At 35.2% G+C, this 23,061-nt stretch overlaps 1 protein-coding gene and 1 non-coding gene across 3 annotated transcripts in view; both read right to left on the reverse strand.

Annotated features, from left to right (window-relative positions):
- The window catches only part of LOC120425344 (titin), a 344,797-nt gene that overhangs the window by 313,753 nt on the left and 7,983 nt on the right, over window positions 1-23,061 (reverse strand). The window contains exons 2-4 of one of the 2 annotated variants that reach the window (XM_052710504.1): window positions 11,978-12,080; window positions 7,083-7,796; window positions 6,821-7,016 (exon numbers count right to left, since the gene is read on the reverse strand). In XM_052710504.1, coding sequence (XP_052566464.1) covers window positions 6,821-7,016; window positions 7,083-7,252 — 366 coding nt within the window. In that variant the 5' untranslated portion in view covers window positions 7,253-7,796; window positions 11,978-12,080. Of the gene's footprint in view, window positions 1-6,820; window positions 7,017-7,082; window positions 7,797-11,977; window positions 12,081-23,061 lie in introns of those variants that run through there. The other variant, XM_052710503.1, reaches the window with a different exon arrangement.
- Window positions 29-101, reverse strand: Trnar-ccu (transfer RNA arginine (anticodon CCU)). Its single transcript has one exon. It is a non-coding gene; the product is annotated as a tRNA-Arg (tRNA).

Raw genomic sequence — 23,061 nt, forward strand, 5'->3', positions numbered from 1 at the left:
GTAGTCGAAAAAAAAGTTTCCGCCAGTTTACCCCAGATGGGACTCGAACCCACAATCCCCGGCTTAGGAGGCCGGTGCCTTCTCCATTAGGCCACTGGGGCTGGTTGAGAGCGGGCGTCCCAGCAAGCGGTTTGCTTGTTTTTTCGTGTTGCGTTATTGCTCAGCGTGTGCAAGAACGAAGAACACATGGCCGGTGTAATAACAATCAGATCGTAGTGTGCTCTGTCTCAACAAACAGTGTGTTGTGAAAGGGTTTGAAACTTTCAGGGCGCGACAACGTGTTCCAAGCTTCCTGGGCTTATCAGCGTGGTTTGTGACTGTTTTGCAAACAAAGCTTTTTGAAGTTAGTTTGCTTACATAGCTGAAAAGGGCCAATTGGGGTAATACTTGACACATTAACAACTGTTGTGAAATTCGGTTTGCCTTTGTTGTTTACACGACACACAGTGGAATTAATGGTGATAGAATTTGGCGGTAGTCGGGCAAACGGAAAATTGATGATAAAAACATGTGAAGAAAAATAATGCCTTCGTTTTGGGGTGAAGAAAACAGTCGGCAGACTGGCAGCAAAACAAACTAAGCAAGTATCCCTCAGGCAGACGGAGAAATGATGAATTTGCACAAATCTTCTTTCCTGTTTTAATATTATTGGGGTAACTTTTGAGTAAATTTTGTGATGCTATTAAAATGGTTGTAGACGAGTAAGGGTGAGATTGATGTTACTTTTTGTTGTTTTAATTTACATGTACAGTAGGATGTAGCTTAAATGACTTTTTGGCGGGCATTCAAGGGTTTGTTCCGGTGGTCGTATTGAGCCCACATCCAAAATATGAGCTTGATTGGACGTAACAGGAGCTGGCGCTTTGCATTTGAATTTTAAATGGGATTTAACCATTGAAAAAAGATTTTTTCAAAAATGTTACTTTTTAAGGTATTTTGGCCACTGACGCGTTTATTTTCAACATCATTGGCGTGTAGGCCAGATCCTTGCGCATCTTTTGATATACATAACATTGAAATTTGGAGCACCCTAGAGCTCAGTACAGACCCCCAAAGTTTGGCATTTTTTCGAAAAATCGGCCCCGGAAAAAAAGATATGCGTCGCGCCTTGCGACGTAGACGCCATTTGATTTTGCTGGGCTCAATTTTTCGAAAAAATGACAAATTTTGAAGGTCTGTACCGAGTTTCAGGATGCTCCAAGTTTCAATGTTATGTATACCAAAAGATGCGAAAGGATCTGGCCTACACGCCAATGATGTTTTAAATAAATGCGTCAGTGGCCAAAATGCCTCAAAAAGTAACATTTTTGGAAATATCTTTTTTTACGGGTTAAATCCCATTTAAAATTCAAATGCAAAGCGCCAGCACCTGTTACGTCCAATCACGCTCATATTTTGGATTTGAGCTTAGTATGCCCACTGGAACAAACCCTTGAATGCCCGCCAAAAAGTCATTTTTGTTACACTCTAATGTATGCCCCTGAAAAAAAATTCTTTGGATAAGTTGTTTAAAAAAACATTTGAAATTTCTAGTGCATATTATTGCAAATAATAAAACCTTGTCTTCCAAATGTTAATTCACAATTTAAGTTGACCCAGTAAATGAACCAAAATCGAATTGTAAACAAACAGTCGGCTATGCCGAGTTGGAATAATGTGACGAGTGCTGAAAAAATCGAGTTACATACAGATACAACATTTTGCGCAATTCGGGAAATCACTTTTGAATAGGTATTTCAGAGAAACTTTTATTTTCCCGCTTTAGTTTGCATTAAAAAGTTCATGTCTGAGAGATTTTTTAGCCTGTATTCAATGAGGTAGGTAAAACTGTCTTTGAGTCACATTTCTATTCGAATTTACGAATAGCATAAACAAATTGTTTAGTCAACATTTATTTATTTAAAGCAAAATTTTTAATTTTATGTTTATTTGTTGTTCTTATCAAAAAAAAAACAATTTGTAAAACCCGTATAATTTGATGTGTTTTGGAATTCCGTTTGACTAATTCTATTTTTTTTCTATAATCGTAAGTGCAATCCATTTGACCAGTTCAAAGATTAAGCCAAATCTCTAACCGTCTCACAACTCATTGCGATGTCGATTTTCTAGAATCCAAAGGTTATGTTTATTTCTTTTATCAATGCAATTCGTGGGGGTTATAAAAATTAATCACCTCTTCAGGTGTGCTCCCTCCCAGTTGTTGTTTGGTGGACGTTGGTCTGTGCGCAAATCCTAAATCATTTGTAAGATTTAGATCAAAGCCTCAAGTTGTAAATCAAGTTTCAGCTTGTTTTCAAGGTGATTGTTTCACTGCTATCGGCGCGGATTTCAATCATCCGAAAACTGGGGAATCCACTTGCAAAAAACGGAGCAGAGTCCAAAAGATTGTTTTCAGTCACCTTTTTTGAAATGTTAATACTTCAACCTTTGAAACTTCTATACCACGTGACATCGATCACATTTGCGAAAGGTGATTTGCACTTTCTCCCATCGCCTTTCACATTCGAATTGAGAACCGAGAGTCCGGTGGCCAATTGCATCGGGGGAAAAGCAGTCATTACAATCAATAAGTCACTGGCAAGCTTTCCCAAGCGAACGCAACCAGGGAGAGGGTCACCAATCCTGACCTAAGGTACCACAATTAGCCTGTTTTAACTGCGAATAGCAGAGACACCTGTTGAAAGTTATTTCTTTTGAGATTTTAAAATTTTCTGTGACCAACTTTACTTCGAGCAGGGTCACTACTTGATAGTTGACCTCAACGGGTTAGGCCACAGATAAATAGATGTTTTTTTTTTTAATTTAGCATAGTTTTTTTAAAACTATTTTCATCAAACTTAAATAAAAACTGTTGATTAATTTCGGTGTATCATTTTCAAAAATGATCATCAAAATTGAAAAAAAAGTATTATCAATTTTCCCATGATATTACTTCACCCCCCAAAAACAACATTCCAGCCAAATACTGCCCACCATTGAAAAAACGGCTAATATCCACTTTTGACAAAAACGAGATATTAGCACCAGGTGGTAGAGGATGTTCCAACGCATCTCCTGGAACTTGAATTTCACTGAAATAGTGTTTAGACTTGGCTGCCGATGCGAAAAACCAAACGGCTAATATGCCACTCTTATGGGAAATTACCTTGACGGAGATTTTGTGACAAACACTAAAACGCGTTTTTCTCGGAATACTTGATTTGGCATAATAGCCGAATTTTCAATTATGGGCAGAATAGGCGGCACACTTTTCGTCTCACTCATTTTTGTTTTGGTTTGTCAATTCCATCGAATTCATTTTCTTCAAACGTAGCGCAAATCGTTTCTAATTTAGCTGAATTACTCCACTGACCAACCCACCCCTCCTGTACAAAGCGCCGATTCGCTCCGAATCTAATCGCCAAATGAGGCAATAATTGGAATAACAAATGGTAATTGAAAGCAAAAGTGTTAACGAAAATAACAGAAGAGAAAACCGAGAAACAAATTGCCGAGCGCCATGGCGGTCTGGAGGGTGAGGTGGTGGGAAAAAATGGAAAACCCCCAAAATGGAAACGGCAATGACAAAGAAAATGCCGACCGATGGGGAGAATTTTGATGAATTGTTATGCGATTTTTGAAATGAAAAATTCAGCAAATAATCACGGTGCGCTATTGGAAGCGGCCGACTTTTGATCGGGTTTGGTTGCGATCAAATTGCGGGGACAATTTTGGGTAAAGCATTTATGGCTTTTTTAAACGGTTTGAGCTAGATTAAAAACACTACCATTGAACCCTGACATTTGAAAGTGAAATATTGTTTTTTAAGTGCTAAATTCTTCTAGGCAATTTTCTCACATTTCCAAAAAAAAATATTTATGTTATATTTCTCTCCTAAAACCTAAAGATGACTTTTGAAAAGGTAGGAAAATTTCCTGCAAGAATCTGATACGATCGAAAAATGTTGAGAGCAATTCCAGCTCAAATCAGGATTTTGTCTGGTACCCGACCCTCTCAGATTTCAATGAAATTTTGTAGACATGTTATCCTAGGCTTATATAAGCCATTTTAATGTATGGAGCCAATTGCACTCGAAACGCGAAGATCATCGAAATATTTTTGTATTTCTAAATTTAAAAATTACTGTATCTCGAAGCGTATCGTATCAAATAATGGTCAAAGACAAACTTGTAGGAAATAAGAAGGGCTCTCTGAAAAAATACACTGAAAGAAAAATACACGCCACTTTTATGACATTTATTGATTTTTTTAAGTTTAAAAGTTAAATTTAAAGGTTATGTCACGATATTTTTTCGCTCACCGTTTTGAGGAAATAGCCTAAGATGTTACAAAAAGACTCACGAAAAATGCAGAATTGTATGTCTCTCCTAAAAAATACAAATATCATTTTTTTTTTAAGTGGACTGAACGTCAACATTTTCAAAAACCGATAGTGGGAATCGATTCTTCATATTCCCCAGTCTCCATATTGACCATTGTCCTAAGTCCAATCCTTGTGAAGAAACAGCGGGTTTAAAAATAAAAATGCTGAAAAAATCGTCCAAAAGGCCCACACAATAAAGGCTTATATAAGCCTAGGATAACATGTCTACAAAGTTTCATTGAAATTGGAGAGGGTCGGGTACAAAAGTACCAGGAAAAAATCCAGATTTGACCTGGAGTTGCTCTTAAGTTAAGAGGATGTAAAGTGATAGGCTGTTCTGCAATATTCAACATCGCAAATATCATTATTTCAAAAGAATGTAGCTCAACATTTTTACCCATTAGAGAAAATTTAGATGCAGCCTAGGATTCATCAGGAAAAATCCCACAAAGAATGCAGACAAAAACTTTGAAAAATATTTGCAACAGCCTTATAGATTTCTTTTTTAAATATATTTTTTTCACAAAACTTCCCAGTTTCGAAAAATAATACCGAAATTTCATGTTTTTTGTAATATGGGTATAAAATGTTCGGGAAATTTCCATCAATTTCGATAATACGAGCTTTTATTTGAAAATACAGTCCAGACTCGATTATCGGATTATCACTTCGGATAATCGAATCACGAAAAAAATTTTTTTTTCTGTCTTATTTTTGATTATAGATCTTTAGTATGACCTCTAAACTACTCTAGTGTGATTTAGAATTTTTAAATCCAAGATGGCGGCCAAAATGGCGGTGATGAAATATTGAAAAAAATGCATTTTAAAATTTAATACTAACCAACAATTCAAAATTGACAAATATGGGGTCGCTGAACTCGAATTTGATGTAACAAGTAAGAAATAAAAAAAATACGTTTTTTTTGTTCGTGATTCGATTATCCAAAGTCCCATACAAACCTTCGGATAATCGAACCTCGGATAATCGCACTTCGAATAATCGAACTTCGTATAATCTAAACTTCGGATAATCGAGTCTGGACTGGACTAATAAAAAAAATCACAAAACGATGAATTTTAGAAAAAAAAAAATTAATATGTTATGTTTTTGGTAATATTTGTATCAAATGAACGGAAATGTTAAATACAGTTCGTAGTAAGAGCAGATTACGTTGAAAAAAAAATCCCTAAACTACATTTTTCAAATGCACTAAGATTTGGTTGAACAAAATTATCTTATGAAACAACAGTTGAAAAATCTAATTTTCCCTAATCTATTTTTCTCTACAACATTGTACCATAACCCCATCAAAATTACATGTCTCACATTTCCAACTGGAGAAGGTCTCAATTATGGCACCATGATTTCCGCTGATTACCCATCGGAAGTGTTCCGATTTTTCCCCGTATTCTGTGGTTAGCTTCTTCAGACACGCCCACCGCCCCTCATTAGCAGCCCCTAACAAGCGCACAACCCATCAGGGGTCCCGCGTTTACCCAGATCTGTCTGGGAGTCACACATAATCCAGCCAAGAAGAAACGTGGAAAATTTGTGGAACGTGCGCACGGGCGTAAAACAAACGCCTAATTATGCACGTTTTTTTATGACGAGCTTAGAGATAGACCAAGAGAGAGACTCTCACCGTTTGAGGTCCCAACGAAAGTAGCAGGTTGCAGCAGCCAACAAGTCTGTACTTAGTCGACCTGGGTTACACACCGCCGCTGTGTGACTAACGACCTCGGGCCTCAAAATGTGCGACTGGGTAATTGACATTTGTTGAGACCCCTGCCGGTGGTAAACTAGTTTTCGAGACATAAGGAGTTAAGGAGACCAGGCTAATTGTGGAGGCATAGACTGAAAGTGAGCAGATTTCTAATTGACAAGTGCGTGCGCGAAATAGAGAGTTGCCGCCATTATGGCAACGAGTGACAGTTGCTAACAGGCTTTATAGCAAACATGGCTTGTTTAGCTAAGTGATTCTTAGAAAGCTATCTAATCGATGAGTTCAATTGTCACTAAATGACACAATAGCCTAATCTCGCATCGTACGATTTATTATCCGCTACTGGGCTTGTTTTCTTTTATGAAAATCATTCAATCACAATTGAACCTGCTCAATGAAAGACGCCAATTAATACTGTTTGAATCCGATGGTGTCACGATTTTGATAGCGTTATCTGTACAGGTTTCTGGGAGCTTATCCACAAAACGGCAAGCCTCTGCTTTCATTATTGTGGGAAAGTTTGACTTATCGGTAATTGCTGCGCGAGCTGCAGTCAGCCGATGTGACGTGCACGCTCTATGGGGGTTGGTAACTGTTACAAGATTCGAATTGATAACATCGATCTGATTTCTGAAATTTCTGGGTGCTTCTGATATTGATAAAACCGCATAGCGACTTTTTTCATAACGGGGCTAAAAATTTTATTATATTTTTATCAGTTCATAACTCACCTCTCCCTGCCGATGCTGGCGGGTGCAGTTCTCGACGCGATTCTTCTCCCAGAACGCGTCCGGTCGTATCACCAGAAAGCTGTCCAAGTGAGGCCCCAGCAGCGATTGCACGTGCCGAATGTACTGCCGCGCCGAACGCCAGGCGCACTTTTGCGCATCCAAAATGACCGCAAATCCGGCCGCCGTCGTTTCCTCACTGAGAAAGACACATATATTTTAGGTTAGGTTACCTGTACTGATTGGTGGTTCAAGTAAGACTCACCTCAGCGCACCCAGCAAGTACTTGACGGTAGTCTCCAGGAAGCCCTTCATCCACGGCAGGTTGTCGTAGAAGGGCACCGGAATCACTATCAGCGGATGACCATCGCGGTCCCGCCCACCCGGAATGTACGCCGTCTGGGTGTTGAGGGCATTCAGCACGTCGGCTTCCATCTTCTGAAGGTTTCTTCCGCAATTACCCGTAAATCTCGAGCCTAACCTATCCTAATCAACCACTCCGCACCCATTGACCACTTCCTCCGTCTTCTCTGACGTCGTGGGACCTTAATGACGCACGCACTGTCACTTTCGGTTTCGGACGTACAAATCTATAATTTAAGGGATTATTTCCGAACCCCACACACCACACAAACCCTTCTATTATCTCGAGGTCCCACACACGTGGGATTGGGAATTTCACTTTCGATCACACCTGACCGGACTCTAAGCCCCCACGATCACGATCCGCGGAGAGACACTTGAAAGATCGACTCACTTTGAAAACCCTTCAACGAACTTTGAAAAACAAACAACCATTCTCGATTTCCGATTCCACTTTGGGCCGCAGCTTATTGGTTTGTTTTCGTGCTCGAGATTACTTGGAACTTGAGCTCTTCACGGGTTTTAGACACGTAACTTGAATTCGATACGGGTTTTGACGGTACAATGGAGCGTTAGCTGGTCACTGTAGAGCGAAATTTGTTGCCTTTTTTTTAATCTGCAAGAAGAAAATAATAAAGTATAAGTTAGTTACAGTTATAAACAGTTCAGTTTACATTTTACATCCAGTTTCGAAAAACATGATGAATAATTTTCTACATTTATGTAACTCGACTTTTCTATGTTTTTTTTTTTTTATTCGGAAGAATCTTCATCAAAAAAGCCATTTTTCATAACAAGTTTCCATACAGCTTTGTGGGCTTGTCATAAAAAATGGGTATGGTAGTATTCAAAAATCTGTATCTAGAGAAAGAATTTCTGATCCCAATCCCAATGTCTTTTTACGGAAAAAAACAGATTTGATCACTCGTAGTTTCATTTTCAAAAGAAGTATTATTTTATTTCTAATGTGTGTGATATATTTTAGGGGACATAATGGGATTTCTTTCGAGTTAAGCATGATGCAAGATCTGGTACCGAAGCTGTACATTTTTTGAAAAAGGATTGTGTTTGGACATACATTTGAACAGCTCATATTTAAATCAAAAATCAAATTTGCAACTGAAAGTCACCTAACTTTTTTTATGTACCGTTTTTAAGTTATAAGAATTTTTGAGATAAATCATTATTGTTGCTTAAGCATATTTTAATGTGGAGTAAACATTTCGATTATGCCTAAAAATGCCTAAATAACCTTAAATCTGGATCCAATTGATAAAACATTTATTTTTTTTTCTTTTTGAGTTTTGTATTCAATAAAATAATAAATAGATGTATTTATACTGAATCTTTGCCAAACAACTCTACAAATTTTCTAAAAATTTAAGTAACTTAAGAAGATGTATTTTAATATATTTTCAGCCGATAAAGTTTTCGATCGGGTTCAAAATTTTGTCTGGGGTTCCTTGGCCAAAATAATATTACCCATATTTTTTTCTTTGGTCTTTGCTAGGGTGGTCCAAAAAAAGACAATTCTTGTCGATTTTCGTAAAAAAAAATAACACATTTTCCAAAAAATTATAACTCCGCGCAATTGTAACCGATTTCAACTCTCTAAGACGCAAATGAAAGATTATTAGATGAGCCTCAATGAAAATAGTCATTTTGATCAGAAAAAAAATTATGGTAATAGGCTAGAGGACCCAGAAATCGCCCACTTTATAGAGGTAATCTCAGAAATTTGACGAGAATTCAATGAGAATTTATGATTATCGGTTCAAATCGTTGATAAACTCTTTGATTTTAAGTTTCCACAAGGTTTTTATTATAAACTAGAGGAGGGCAAAACCGCTCTTTTTTAGGAGCCGCTCATTTTCGTTCGTTCATTTAAAAGAGCTCTTTCGCTCCTTTTCATAATTTTGATGAAAAGGGTTTTTTATAAGTTATTTCACATTGGACTTTTATAAATTATTTAATTAACAAAAATTAAAACTGAAAACGAGAAGATGCTCTTGAAAAGCATAAGTCTTGGTGGTCTCTATGTCAATAACATTCGATTAATTGAATGTCATCCAAACTTAAAGCTAGGATGCTGGAAAAATTGCAATTAATTTTAAAACTGCGTTTATTTTTGCAAGAATTGAACTAATGCAGATATTTTATTTGGAGAAAATATTCTGTGAACTCTTTTGTACAAACGCTGAAGTTTAATCGGACAACAGGATTTTTTTTTTCCAAAATCTCTATACTATTCAGTAGATTTTGGTAATATTTTACAAATATTTTACAAATTATGCTCAAATTTGTATTCCGATAATACTTGAATGTACAATGATTTTTTTTCATTTTGTTCAGAAAATTTATTTTTATAAGCTTTGAAATATTTGATTTTTTTTCAATTCTCAAAAAGAAATTTAATACAACATTTTTTTGGTAATTCAATAAATTATATTCATAACGAAATTCATGCCGCCTTGAAACGGTTCTTTCAAAAGTCCGGAGTTTAAAAAAGAACCGCGGTTCTTTTTTTGTGAGCCACGGTTCGTTCGCTCTTTTCAGTGAATCGGCTCTTTGAGCGGCTCGCTCTTTTTTTGCCCACCTCTGTTATAAACAAGCTAATTTATGTTGGAATTTTGCGTTTTAATAATGTGCTCTGAAGTGCCTGTTTTCGCCCCCCTAAATCCAATTTTCGCCCACGACAAAAATCACAAATCCTATTCCTATTTTAATTTTACTCAAAAAAGAGGTATTATTCAACCTACCAAATTTTCAACCTCCCAAAATTCAACTTTTTTTTTCTGAGTATGTCTGAAAATAATGTTATCGGATTCTTCGAACAATTTCACATATCATATCAAAAAATTAGATATGCGATAGGCTCTTTGGCCCAGACACGATCAAAACGCCGTATTTATATGACTTTTTCAAAAGTTAGGCTAGTTTGTTGGACATTAAACTATTTTTCCTTAAAAGCCCAACGAATAACCTTTCATTTTAGCTCTCTTGGACGCAAGAGAGCTAAAATTGATTGGAAGGGCGCGGTGTCATATATTTTTGAAAAATGTGGTTTTTGTGGAAATTTTGCACGATTGCAATTTTTGGGACCACCATAGCATGGCTTAGGTCACCTTAAGTGGTTACATGGCGAAGGCCGATTTTCAAATACTTATTTAAAAATAGATAAAAATATTTTTATGAAAATCGTAAATTTTTGATGTATGTATATTTTTGAAAAGCTAAATTTCAAAATCATGCACACGGGATATGTCTTGAGAGTCTTCACCTCAAATTTCAGCCAATTTGGTTCATCCTATCTCGAGATATCGTGGCATCCGTGAATCAACTCGGTGTTTAAAGAAAAAAAATTTACAAAGTTTGACAGTTCGCTTTGCGCATGGCAAAATTGTGAACATCAATCGTCTCTTACTAAGTTTAGTCTCAAAATATCTTAATGAAACTTTCAGGAGTGATTGAAAATCATCTTTTTAGTGGATTTAGTGAATCTTCTGTAATATAAATTTTTGTGATTTTCTACAACCCTTAATGTCCAAACAGAAAAAAGAGTCTAATTATTTCGGCCAAGGAACCCCGAAAAATTGAGACCGATATAAAAACTTTTTTTCAGTTTTTGCTCGCATAGGGAGACATAGGGAGCGTTCTTTTATTACGTGACGCTAAACTTTCAAAATTGTGTGAAATGTGACAATTTTGCTAACAGGGGTAGTGAATCAGCTGACATTTGTTAAAAAATCTTCCATGAATGATTCCCATTCTATTCAAAAATAAAAAAGACCCCATCTGTCACGTGGTTTCTACCACCCAACCCAATTAAACCAAACTCAACCACACACGCACACAATTCCTCGGATACCGATCCCCCACTTATTTACACATATTTCCAGCCAGAAAGCCTAAAAAGCCTACAACTCTCCTCTCCCCTTCACCCCCCCGTTTTGGAAACACACCTTTCTGAACCCGGCTGTTTGTTATTGCTTCATTCTTGGGGGCTAGGCCCAACTATGCATGCCATGCCGGCGAGGAGACTGTGAAACCACTTATGAATACATTCACAGCACATTTGTAGTAAACATAGCTCAGCATCAACCGGGGGCTTAGAGATCTGCGCTGCAGAGAGTAAGAAAAATGAGTGAAATTCAAATACGTGGGGCTCCATAACACGGTAAGAGAGAAGGTTTGAGCCCCGAGGAGAGTTGTGTAGTGAAGTAAGAACATAATTTGTTATTCATGTAAAATATTTTAACTTATTCAAATATTCAGTTATATTCTGTACAAGAGAAATATATGGCAAATATTTCGGTTAAAGTCACCTTAATTCAATAAACAACAAAAATATCGACAAACGCCACCATTCAATTTAAACAATAACTGTTCTTGTTTTAGAGGTTGTTGAACTACTTACAATACACGTTATTTTTTGTTTGCTGGTGATCTTTATTTCTAAAATAATGTTCAGGAAAATTTAATGCTGTCTTGATTTATCAAGCCAAAACCTATTTTTGTCGAATATATGAACAGTCGTAAAAACATCCCATTTATATATTTTTAACAAATTTCGGTACTATCCACAAATCGATTCATCCAGACTCCCCAAGAGAGCCCAACTAAAACCACTTCCCTCCCTCAACCCACCAGGGCCGGGCTCTTTCCGTACGATCCGTGACTGACTGGCGTCTGGGTTTTTCAATATTTTTGCTGAGCCGACGTTTTTTGAGGTCACCATAAACAATTTTCATTCTACGCGCTCTCTTGTGGTTTTGTGGTGGTGGTTCAACAACATACCTCCTGAGAGAGTCGGAATCGCAAATCGACACGTAAATATTGCACTTTTGAAAGGGGTTTACTGGCTGCTGGTAAGAGTTTTGGCGGGAGCCCTTTGGAGCAGCTGAAAGGGGAAAACAAAAAAGAACGAAAAACATTTAGTAAAATGAATCGTTAAAACATTACTCACTGAAAGTGAGTTCGGGCAGTCGGTCAGAGCTCAATCAAGCAATTAATGGGTTGGAGATTGTTTACCATTATTTTGAAGATTGAAAGTAGCAATAGCTTAAAATTTAGCGAAATTGGCGCCAAACTTAAACATTTTTTGTTATTTTTTTTTTTGCTTTTGTTGTTTTTTTTTCAGGTTTTTTCGCATTATGAATATTTTTAGACTCTGCACCACTTTCCCCTTTTGAAAAAACAAATGAAAACGACTTATTTTTTTTAACAGTTTTTTTTCTAAATCCCATTTCGTTGATTTTTTAAATTTTTTTGTAGGATAATAACTAACTTCTAGAAATATTTTTTGATTGAAATTTTATCAGTAAAATTGATGACACTCATAAGATAAAAAAATTCACAACCGTTATAAAATTTCGATGTTTTAAAAGTTTTTTTTTAATAATAATCTGATTTTTTCGAAGTTGTAGTTCATACAGCAAGTTGCAGATTGATTATTTTTTCAGCATGAGTCATACATTTCATGAGTTTTTTTAAAGGTCCAAAATTTATTTTTTTTCCTTCTGAGTTGTTTTTAATAATCCTGACTCAATGTGGTTTCAGAAACACCCAAAAAGCAATAATTGAAAATTTGGTTTAGGCTGGTATAATGTTTATTTGAAGTTTTCAAATTTTAAAATTTTCAAAATTTTTATTCAAAGTTGGCCCGAAAAAGCCAAAAATCATTTTTAGCATGTTTGGGTTGATTTAAAAATCCTTTATATTTTTGAAAATGTCGATGTTTAGCAGTTTTTTTTCGCAAAATTTTTTTTTTGGTTATAATTTTTGTTTTTGTCAAACTTACATTTTTTTGAAAACTAATGATTGCAAAACATGTGAACTAGTGCATTTTTAAACACTTTTGCATTTCAATGTTGAGACTATGGGTTGTTATTTCAATTTTTATATTTTTTTAAGGCTGCTACAAATATTTTTAAAAGTTTTTGTCACCCCCCCCCCCCCCCTTCAAAATTGGCCCGAAAAATTAGGGGGCAAAAAAAATATTTTTACAATAAACTTCAATATTTCAATGAAAATTCAAGTGCAACCAGCTGAAATCAAATTTAAATACATTCTTCTGCGTTTAAAATCATTTTTAGCATGTTTGGGTTTATTAAAAAATCTTAAGATTTTTTGAAAATTTTCGATGCAAAATCTTTTTTTTCGATACAATTTTTGTTTTTGTCAGATCTTAGATTTTTTGAAAACTAATGATTGCAAAACAACTGAACTAGTGTAAAATGCATTTTAAAACACTTTTTTCATTTTAATGTGAAGACTATGGCTTGTTATTTAATTTTTTTTATTTTTTTATTTTTTTGCCCCTCCCCCCCTTGACCTCGGCCAGGGCCGAGGGACAAAAACTTTTTTAAATATTTGCATCGGCCTAATACAAAAATAAAAAAATAAATAATAAAAAAAAAATAACCAAATGTAAAATTTTAAGCCTATTTTAAAAATACTTAGCCAAAAAGTAACACAAAGCTAAATAAGAAATAATAGTGTACAAAATATTACGGCAGTAATTTGAAGATGCTCCCTTTAAGTCTGAGCCACTGTAATTCTAGGCAACCGCTACATAGGTCATCCTTGTGGCCCTGTTGGTTATCACATCAAATCAAATCAAATCGAATTTTTAAAATACTTAGCCAAAAAGTAACACAAAGCTAAATAAGAAATAATAGTGCACAAAATATATTTTTGCAATTCCGTCATGAAACTACTTACTTTTCCTGTCATTCTTGAACGACAAAATAGCCTACTTTTCTGTACCAAAAATAACAGAATCGAATAGCAACACTTTTCAAAATAAATGCTGAAAAGTTCTACTTTTCAGCACTGAAATGGGTGCTGAAAAGTTGAACTTTTCAGCACTTGTTTCGAAAAGTAACACTTTTCAACATTTTTTTGATTTAAACGATTTATTGACAAAATACATGAAAATTTGACTTAAAATTTTACTCAATGGGTGTTTTTCGGAATTGCAAAAAATGTTGTATGGAATTCGTTGCAAAACTTGATTTTTTCAGCACTCTTCGTATTTATCCAACTCGGTGAACCTCGTTGGATAAATGTACGACTCGTGCTGAAAAAATCCTCTTTTTGCAACTTGTTGCATAAACTACTATTTTATACCTAAATTACTATCAAAATTTTGCAAAATATCAATGAATTCATGAAACTTTTTTTTTTCTTAAGGTGTTTCGCTTATTTGAACAATAAAACAATATTTTCAGATTTTTTTTTCTTAGAAGGTATTGGGTATACACAAACTTTAAATTAAATTTGCATTAGCCTTATTCAATTTTACAGTCATTTTATTTCTAAAATCCATGATTTAAAATAATAAGGGCTTTTCCAAGTGAACTTTTTAACGCTAAAAAGATGGCTTATTTGCTTTGTTATTGAAAAAAATGTTTCTTTGCACTCGTTTTAAAACTTGATTTTTGAGGCACTCTTCGACAAATGAATGACTCGTACTGAAAAATCTTCTTTTTGCATCCTGTTACATAAACTTCTACTTTTAGCAGCTTTCTCAAATTATGAAATATCTTGAAGAAACTTTCAGAAGTTTTACACTGACCAATTTACAGTCAAATTACACGATTAAAAAAACTATTTGTGTGACGTTGAATGAGACGATTAAAAAAGAGTTTTTGGTTAAATTAAACCTTTTTTCTGAATTAATTTGAACTATTCTAAAAGAATTGTTAACTTAGTTAAACATAATTTAACAGCTTTTAAATAAATAAGTACCCTTTTTCAAATCATGTCTTATCTGAAACTGAACTACATTTTTTAATGATTTTCTTCTTTAAAAAGTCCATTTTTTTCTAAAAAAAATGTGCAATAAAACGTGTTTTGAGTGTCTTGAGTTTTGCAATTGAAAAATCTATCCCATTCGAGCTGATGCCCTCTTTTAAATTTGCAATTAAGTATGGTAATCACTGTCGAGGTCGAAATCATGCAAGTTCATAAATAACACCACTCAACCCGACTTAATCGGGGTATCACTTCAAAGAAATCCCTACCCTAAGGCGGAAACCCATTCTTGTGGTGAACACATGAACCCACCCATCATAACTCAGGGCCCAGACATCACGCAAGCTTTCTTTCAAAGCTCCAAAACGGCATAATCATCACTTTACTCGGTTGGATCAAATTTCCACAAACATTCTTCAATGAGCTTCTCGGGTCGGGTCGGGCTTTTTTGTGTGTGCGATAATCGCGCTCGACCCAGCTCGGCGTTGAAAGTTGAACTCGTTTTGGATTAAACCAGCGGAAGCTGAGGTTTCGAAAGGGTTCTCGCGTGAACTACTTCTGAGTTGCTGCAACTCGTTGGCAAAGTCGTGGGAATTGCTCGAGGGCGCACGATAGATTCTTGAGACTTTTAAAAGTAAAACTGTTTTGTATGCTGCTTCAGAAGTAAAATTAGCATAATAATTAAACATCATTATTACATTTTGATGATGATATTCTGTGAGCCAACGGTCGTCTGCCGGTTTCGGTTCGCCAGTTTTTTTATGTTAAGGATCACGCAACTGATACGCCATGTGGTGGTGGCGGCTGACAGGAAGTTTCAGTTTCAGGTCGGTATCATGGGAAAGCCGTTACAATGCGCAGTCTGATGCAGTTAACTGCAGTGAGGGGACGCAATTAATTGGCGACGGTTGGTCTCAAGGCTGCCGACCCTATTAAGTTGTTTTTGGGCTGATCAAATTATACGCTATTATCGGTTATGTAACTCTAGAAAAGTCACTTGTTTCATCTGATGTACTGTACAGCGATGACAAAGTCTCACGTTTAATCGGTTAATCCTCACGCGCACCAAAACTTCTGATCGATCTTTTGATACAAACCGCGCGTGCTCGTCAAGCTTGCACAGTTGGTGTATCTTTTGTTCTGAAAATTAGCGCCAATTTTGCCAAATTATCCGTTTCCGCCTGTGAAATTTTGGCGAAGAGGCATTTGTCTCGGCATCGAACAAAGGAGTGATATTTATTTTATTTATTGTTTACTTTTTTTATGGTGAAGAAACAAAAGGAAAACGACAGGTGACCCGAGGGAGATCGATTGAAGAGAACAGGTGAATTTTACGCGATTCAATTATAGTTGAGAGACAATCGACAATATAAAGGGAAGGCATAATGAAAGTGACAAAATAAGTGGAATGGAATAAGCCAACTTTAACTTTCAATCACCTATTTTGGTGTAATTTATTTGAGGACTGTGAGAGATTATGTTAAATATTTTCTTTATCTGTTTCTATATCTGTAAAAAAATGTTCGAAAATGTAACAAAAAAACAAGAGTCATAAGTAAAAACACTTTAGTTTAAATAGAAATAAAGTTACGGGAAATATACCTATTTTGGCACATTTAGGTAATGGGGAATTGCTTGCTAACTTATCTTTTTATTATTTACTTGCAGACTGATATAAACTTTTTTTTAAATTTTGAACCGTCTTGGTCTTTTTTATACGTTTTTAATTTAATGTTCGAAAAAATGTTTAGCGTTTCTGTGATCATGTTCTGGTTTTTATAAAATCCTTCGAAATTTTATATTTCCCTGATATGAATACATTAAATCAACTCTTTCATTTATTTATTTTTTCATTTCGATTAAACATTGTTCTTGCATTCCCTTTGTCAGAAGAAGCCAACTGTATCTGAAATTTGTCCATACAAGTACTAAGACAAGTGATTAAGACTTTATAAGAACAAAGAGTTACACGAAAAACACAATTTTCCGATTTTGTATATCACTTTTCTGCTCTGTTCATCAAAACTATTTTCTAAATTATAAAATTTTCATCAGAAAAAGTTTATATTATGTATTTCTAGCCAATTTAAAATATAAGCCCTGAATGAAAAGTAATTTTCAATTGCAAAATTAATTAAAGCACCTAAAAATAAAAAATTAAAATTTTAATAACTATGTGTTTCATATTTTTCCAAAAATCATTATTTATTCCGAAATTCACAACTTCGGCACCAGATTTTGCACAATCTTTAACTCTGCTTTCGTGAGTCCCCTTAAACATATAAATTTTTTGAAAATAAAAGAAAGCTTTTTTTGGGAGTGTACCTTTTAGTGAAGAAAGGTGATGTGAAAAAAACAGTATTTTTTATTCCGTGTACTGATTTTTTCTGATAAGTCCTAATCATAACGTACACTTACTGAAGACACCAAATTGATCAGAAACTTTCTCCAGGAGATACAGATTTTCTAATATTTAAATGGAAAATCAATTAATCATAATTACAAAGAAAAATCGATTTGCGAAAACGTAGATAACTGCTCTATACGAATGCAAATTTAAGAAAGGATTTTTTTTGTTATGAATAACGTTTTTGTTAAAGGCTTTTAACTATTAAATATTCAGTTTTAATTTTGTTTCCTCTTTCTCGACAAATTTTGAAAAAAAATAAAACAAATATAGAATGTCAACCAAATAGATTTTTTCCATTTATTTTATTTCTTATCTGAAAATTTTGAAAACAATGTTTTAGAAATTTCCAGTACAATCAAAAAGTTATAATTCCCTAGTTTTTTTTCTACACAATGCTTCATTGGAAGCAACACATTCAATGCATGCACTGCAATGCACTTTTTGTAATAAAGAAGAAAGAGAAAAAAAAACATTGCTTAGTTTTTCAATAAAGATGGGTAAAGACAATAAATTAATTTATATTAATATTTATTGAGCAAAAAAAAAGTTAAAAATTGAAATTTCAGGCCACGGAGTCAACATTTGCATGAAAAAAGGATTTTAAAATGCATCATACACCTGTCCAGTTCTTTTGCAATCATTGATTTCCTAATTTCTAAGTACTGACGAAAATTTTATTTTTGCGAGAAAAAAAAGTTTTTGCGGTGCTGTACATTGGCATTTCATAAAAGTTCAAAATATTTCTAAACGAGTCCAAACATGTTAAATATGATTAACAATGCAGAAAAATGCATTTTAGATTATTCTCAGTTGATTAGACTTCTATTTCCATTGAATTTTTGATATTTTATTGAAAAAATATTTTTTTGCCCCCTGATTTTTCGGACCAATTTTGAAGGGTGTAGCAACATAAACTTTGAAAAATATTTGCAACGGCCTAAGTACATTTCAATGTTTTTAACTTTATAAAATTGAATACATAATGGACACGTTTTCCTTAAAACTTAAACAATATAAATTGGACAGAACACTGGTCACTGCACTGCATTTTACACAAAATAATCATAATGGCAGCATTTACCTTTTTTGAGACACTAATCTAACCTTCAGCGGTTTGTGCAGTAATAATGTTATTAATTGTCATTATTATTTATTGAGCAACTCTCTACAGGGCCAGTGGCAGCAAGCAGAGTTAAAAAATGGTTAAAAATAAATTTATAAATGATTAGTTTTTAACGATTAATTGTAGGAATGCAACTACAAGATGCAAACATCCTACATCATCAACTCTTTTTCCGACAACAGCCATCACTTTGCGGACATCTTAAAAGGCGGCCCCAAGGTGTGTAAATATTAATCTTCTAATATCCCTTTCGTCCACTCAATCAGTTCGATCGAAACCGATCGGAGAAAGGCCTTCCACGCTAGGATCTTGAAAATCGAATCAACGCCCACCAGAATGCTCTCCACGACGAGTTTGATCAACCGATGCGTGTCATCGAAGCGCCAACAAACTTTGCCGGTTGGGATGTCCATGTTCAGGAAGGAGGCTAACGACACCTCCCAATAACTGGTTTTCAGATAGAAGCTTTTTTTTTTGCTGCTGTTTATTATCAAGAAAGTTCCCTTGGAGTTGACGCGCCGATCGCTAGGAACTCTGTGCTGCACAGTCCGCGCGAAGTTCGCGGAGAAAGGAGAAGGTCGTCCGATCGCGGTAGACCTGCCTGGGAGAAATTAAGCTGAACCCCATGTTCGGTGCCGTCGGTTGGTGGGACTTTGATTTTAAGTCAATATTCCTGGTGAAGATCAATTTCGCTCCGCCCAACGGTTCCGGAGAAATTGTACAAATCGAGCATAGAAAGGGAACCTGTTCGTTCGAGTGGTGGAGACCGGCGCGAGATCATGGGATCTCCATTTGTTTGCAACCTCCCCCTGGGTCCGTCGAACAAGTACGCGAAATTTTTGCATACCTTGGCGGTGGTGTATTCAAATGAAGTCGTCGTCTGATGAGAAACTGCCGTCCATAATGCCGTCCTCCCTCCCCATCCGCAGGTCTAAGACAAGTTCAATGTTTAGTGTGGGCTTTGATTGTTCATCAGTTGTTTCTCCTCTTGATTGAGGTCTCCGTCGTTCGTTTGCCGGAGTTCAACATCTTCTGCAAGAAGCTGCAGCAGCTGTTTACCAACAGCGCATCAAGCTGGACCTGAGCTTCAGGGCAGGACCGTTAAAGAAATTAACCAAAGACGCGGCGCGGCGGCTACTCTCTGCTCGAGAGGCTGCTCTCTTCAAGTATTCCTCTTGGTCGAGTAGGGCTCGACGAGAGATCCGGAGATGTTGTTTTCTGTATGTGTGTGCCGACACCTCTTCTGGGGGTGATGTGATGCTTTAGTAGCTGTTACCGGTGTTATTGTCTTGTAGACGAAGTGCCTGGACGGTGTAATTAACGGCTGATGGGATTAGCCGCTGCTAATTCAATCTGTGAAACAAGCGTGTTTTTTGCGTTTGTTGTTGGTATAGTTTTTACATATATTGCTATCTTTTTAATTTTATGAATGTTATGGGGTTTTGTCACTTTGGTTTTATAGAATCACAAAAAATAAATATTATTTTCGATGTCTTATTTTGGTCCCAAAATTCTTTAACTTGATCTTCATATCCCAAAATGTAAAAATCAATCAACCACTCGAATTAAACTAATTTTTTGTCGCTGATCTCAAATTTGATGTTAAAAAAGAAGATGACAAATTTAAAAAAAAAACTTATGATTCGATGATTTGAAGTTAAAATGCCGACCTTACCGTCGTGAATATGCTTATCTTAGGGAATCTTCAATTAACCCTCTACAACCTAACCCCGCCTTTAGACGGCCTTCGATCTAAAAAATCGCCAAAAATCAATTTTCAATTTAAAAAGCATTGGAAAGAAGAACTCTTAAAATTTTAGAAAATTTCAGGGTTGAAGGTTAAACTTGTTTTATGTGACTTTGCCAATGTTTTTAAAAATGTCATTTTTTTAGGGGTCAACTTTGGCAGTGTTTTTTACTAACATTTCCTATATTTTCAGTAAAAAGAAGTATGCAGTAATTTTTGTAGTGTCCCAGACTATGCCTCTACGCATTTTTTTGCAAATTAAATGATGATGGTGCGATTCTATAACAGAAAATGTGAAAAACAGGCAAAAAATTGAAAAAGTGACTGTAAAAACATGAAAAAATTAGATAGGCGAAATGTAATTATATTAGGTGGTAGAGTAGGCCAAATACTACCAAAAACAAAGCTAAACTAAACAAGATAAATGCAAATTAAAATACTAAAAATGAAACAAGAAAAACATAAAACAAGAAAAGTAAAGTTTTTCGTAGAACAAAAGTTGCTCAAAATGACCTCCTGAACACGGGAAAAATAAATATTTTCGAAAAAAAAAATTTGGGCAGTAGAGGGTTAAATTTAGAGTTGCAACATTTTATATTCAATCATAGCAAAATATCTTCATGTTTATTATGATTTTTACGAAGAGGTTTCTGCGAAACATCAAAAAAGTTTTTTTCAAACTTTTTGGAAGCCTTCCCTATGACCAAAGAAGCCATTTTGTGTCATTGGTTCACCTATGCAAGGCTCAATACAGTTTTGGCAGCTGTTCATACAAAAATGGTACGTAAATATTCGAATATTTATAACTTTAGAAGGAACTTTCTTATTGGTTTAGTGTCTTTGGAGAGGTTGTAGGTATTTTTGAGGATTACTTAGAAGAAAAATTTCTCGGTGAAAAAAAAAATAGGTGATTTTTTTAACCAAAATTTAATTTCCCTAAATCCATTTTTCAATTTTTAGAGGACAAAAACCACAATTTTTGAGCCAGAAAAAAATATAGATAAAATTTATGCCCTCGAGTTATGATTTTTTTAAACAAATCATAGAAGACATTTCACTCGATTTTTTTTACTACAGTTTTTAATGTGAAATGCAATTTGCAATCAAAAAGTAGTAATTTTTTGTTGAATTTTTTTATCGCGACTTTTGAGCAATACAAAAGTAAGTAAGATTAGATTAGATTAGATACAAAAGTAAGTTTTTTTAAATTGTGTTTTTTGAAGAAAAAAAAACCTAAATTTCACCCGAAACTAATTTTTTACTTCAGTTTTTTAATGTAAAATCCAATTTGCAATCGAAAATTACTTAACAGTTTTTTTGATAACGGGCAGTTCTTCGATTTTTAAAACAGTGTCCAGTATTTTCCATTCATGAAAATATTTATTTCGAAAAGTTGAGAAAATTTACTATAAAAATGCACAGAAAGACATTTAAGATTGGACAGCTGGTTGCTGAAATTCAGCAAATAAAAGAAACATTGAAGTTTTTCAAGTCTCATCCAAACAACCTTTCTAGTTCCAAAATCTCAGAAACTAATCATCCTATTTTCAAATGTAAACGATGAAATTTTCTGATATCTTCGAAAAAAATATGTTTAAAATTTTGGAAACAAGAATCACATTTAAAAAAAATCAAATATTCAATATTACGCCATCTAGACTGTAGTAACAAAAAAAAAAAACAGGCAAAATATAAAAAAACACGACACTCGCATAAAACGGTGCTTCCTAAAACTCGTGTCGTGCTTTCAAAATTGCTCTGGCTTCCCGTTTTACCTGAGCGCATTTTTAGACAATGATTACTCATATTTAATAATTTTCATAATTGTTCGTTTTTACAAGTTTATTGCATCAACTCATTGCGCGATCTTTATCACGCCGCATTGCGTCTGACAGCTCGAAATTCTTCGTCTGAAAGTTGACCTTTTGATTGGGGTTGAAGAAATCTTCAACCAACGACAAGTGAAAAAAAAAGTGCAAGTAAACTCCGCGTAAATTATTCGCATTGATCGTGAAATGGAAAAAAAGCAATGAGAAAGATGAGAGAAAGATCGAGAAAGAGACAAATCATACTTCAACATAAGTCGACATGAGCTATGCAAAATCAGCCAACAATTGCAAAGAAGCTGAGGTGAAAGAAACCGAAGGAATTTTGCAACAATGATACTTTGTACGAAAAAAAAAACTTGATGGTGGTTGATTATTCAATGCTTTTCTCTCTCAGTGCAGTGCAGCCATTTGGTTGGAATGTGCATAGAAATTAAGTGAACAGAAGCGAGTTCAACAACAACAACAACAACAAATCCTCTGCATTTAAGAGCATCGCGCAGAACGAGATGCACTCTCCTCTGCAATGATGAACCGGCGCAGCATCATCATCAAACTGCCATCAGCGCTGAGCTGGTGAACTTTCAAGATTCCTTCGGCTAACCTCAATTCGAACCTCGCGCGCAGACGCAAATTGTATTGTGCTTCTCGTTTTAAACTGATCGACCGACGATCGGCGCCGCCATCAATATCAACAATATTGGGTGTAAATGTCAGTTGCTGAAGAAAAAGCTTTATTTTGCGCAAAAAAAACTCTTGAAACAAGCCTCTCTTGTTGCTTTTTAATGACAAGGTGAATTTCGCCGACGCACGCATTAAATTGGGCAAGTGTCCATCAGAGGAAAAAAAAACATAAAAAAAATCTCAACTCTATTAAACGGTTCGATTGGGGTGCTTAATTGCAGCTTCTTGATCAACCCGGCAAACACCGTCAAACAGCGATCTGTTTGGATTCGATTTGCTAATTGCAATCGAGGTGGAATCGATTCTGCAAACGAGCAGCGCGCATCTCCGCCT

Source organism: Culex pipiens, chromosome 3 (assembly GCF_016801865.2).
Source record: "Culex pipiens pallens isolate TS chromosome 3, TS_CPP_V2, whole genome shotgun sequence".
In the NCBI taxonomy this organism is placed as follows: Eukaryota; Metazoa; Arthropoda; class Insecta; order Diptera; family Culicidae; genus Culex; species Culex pipiens.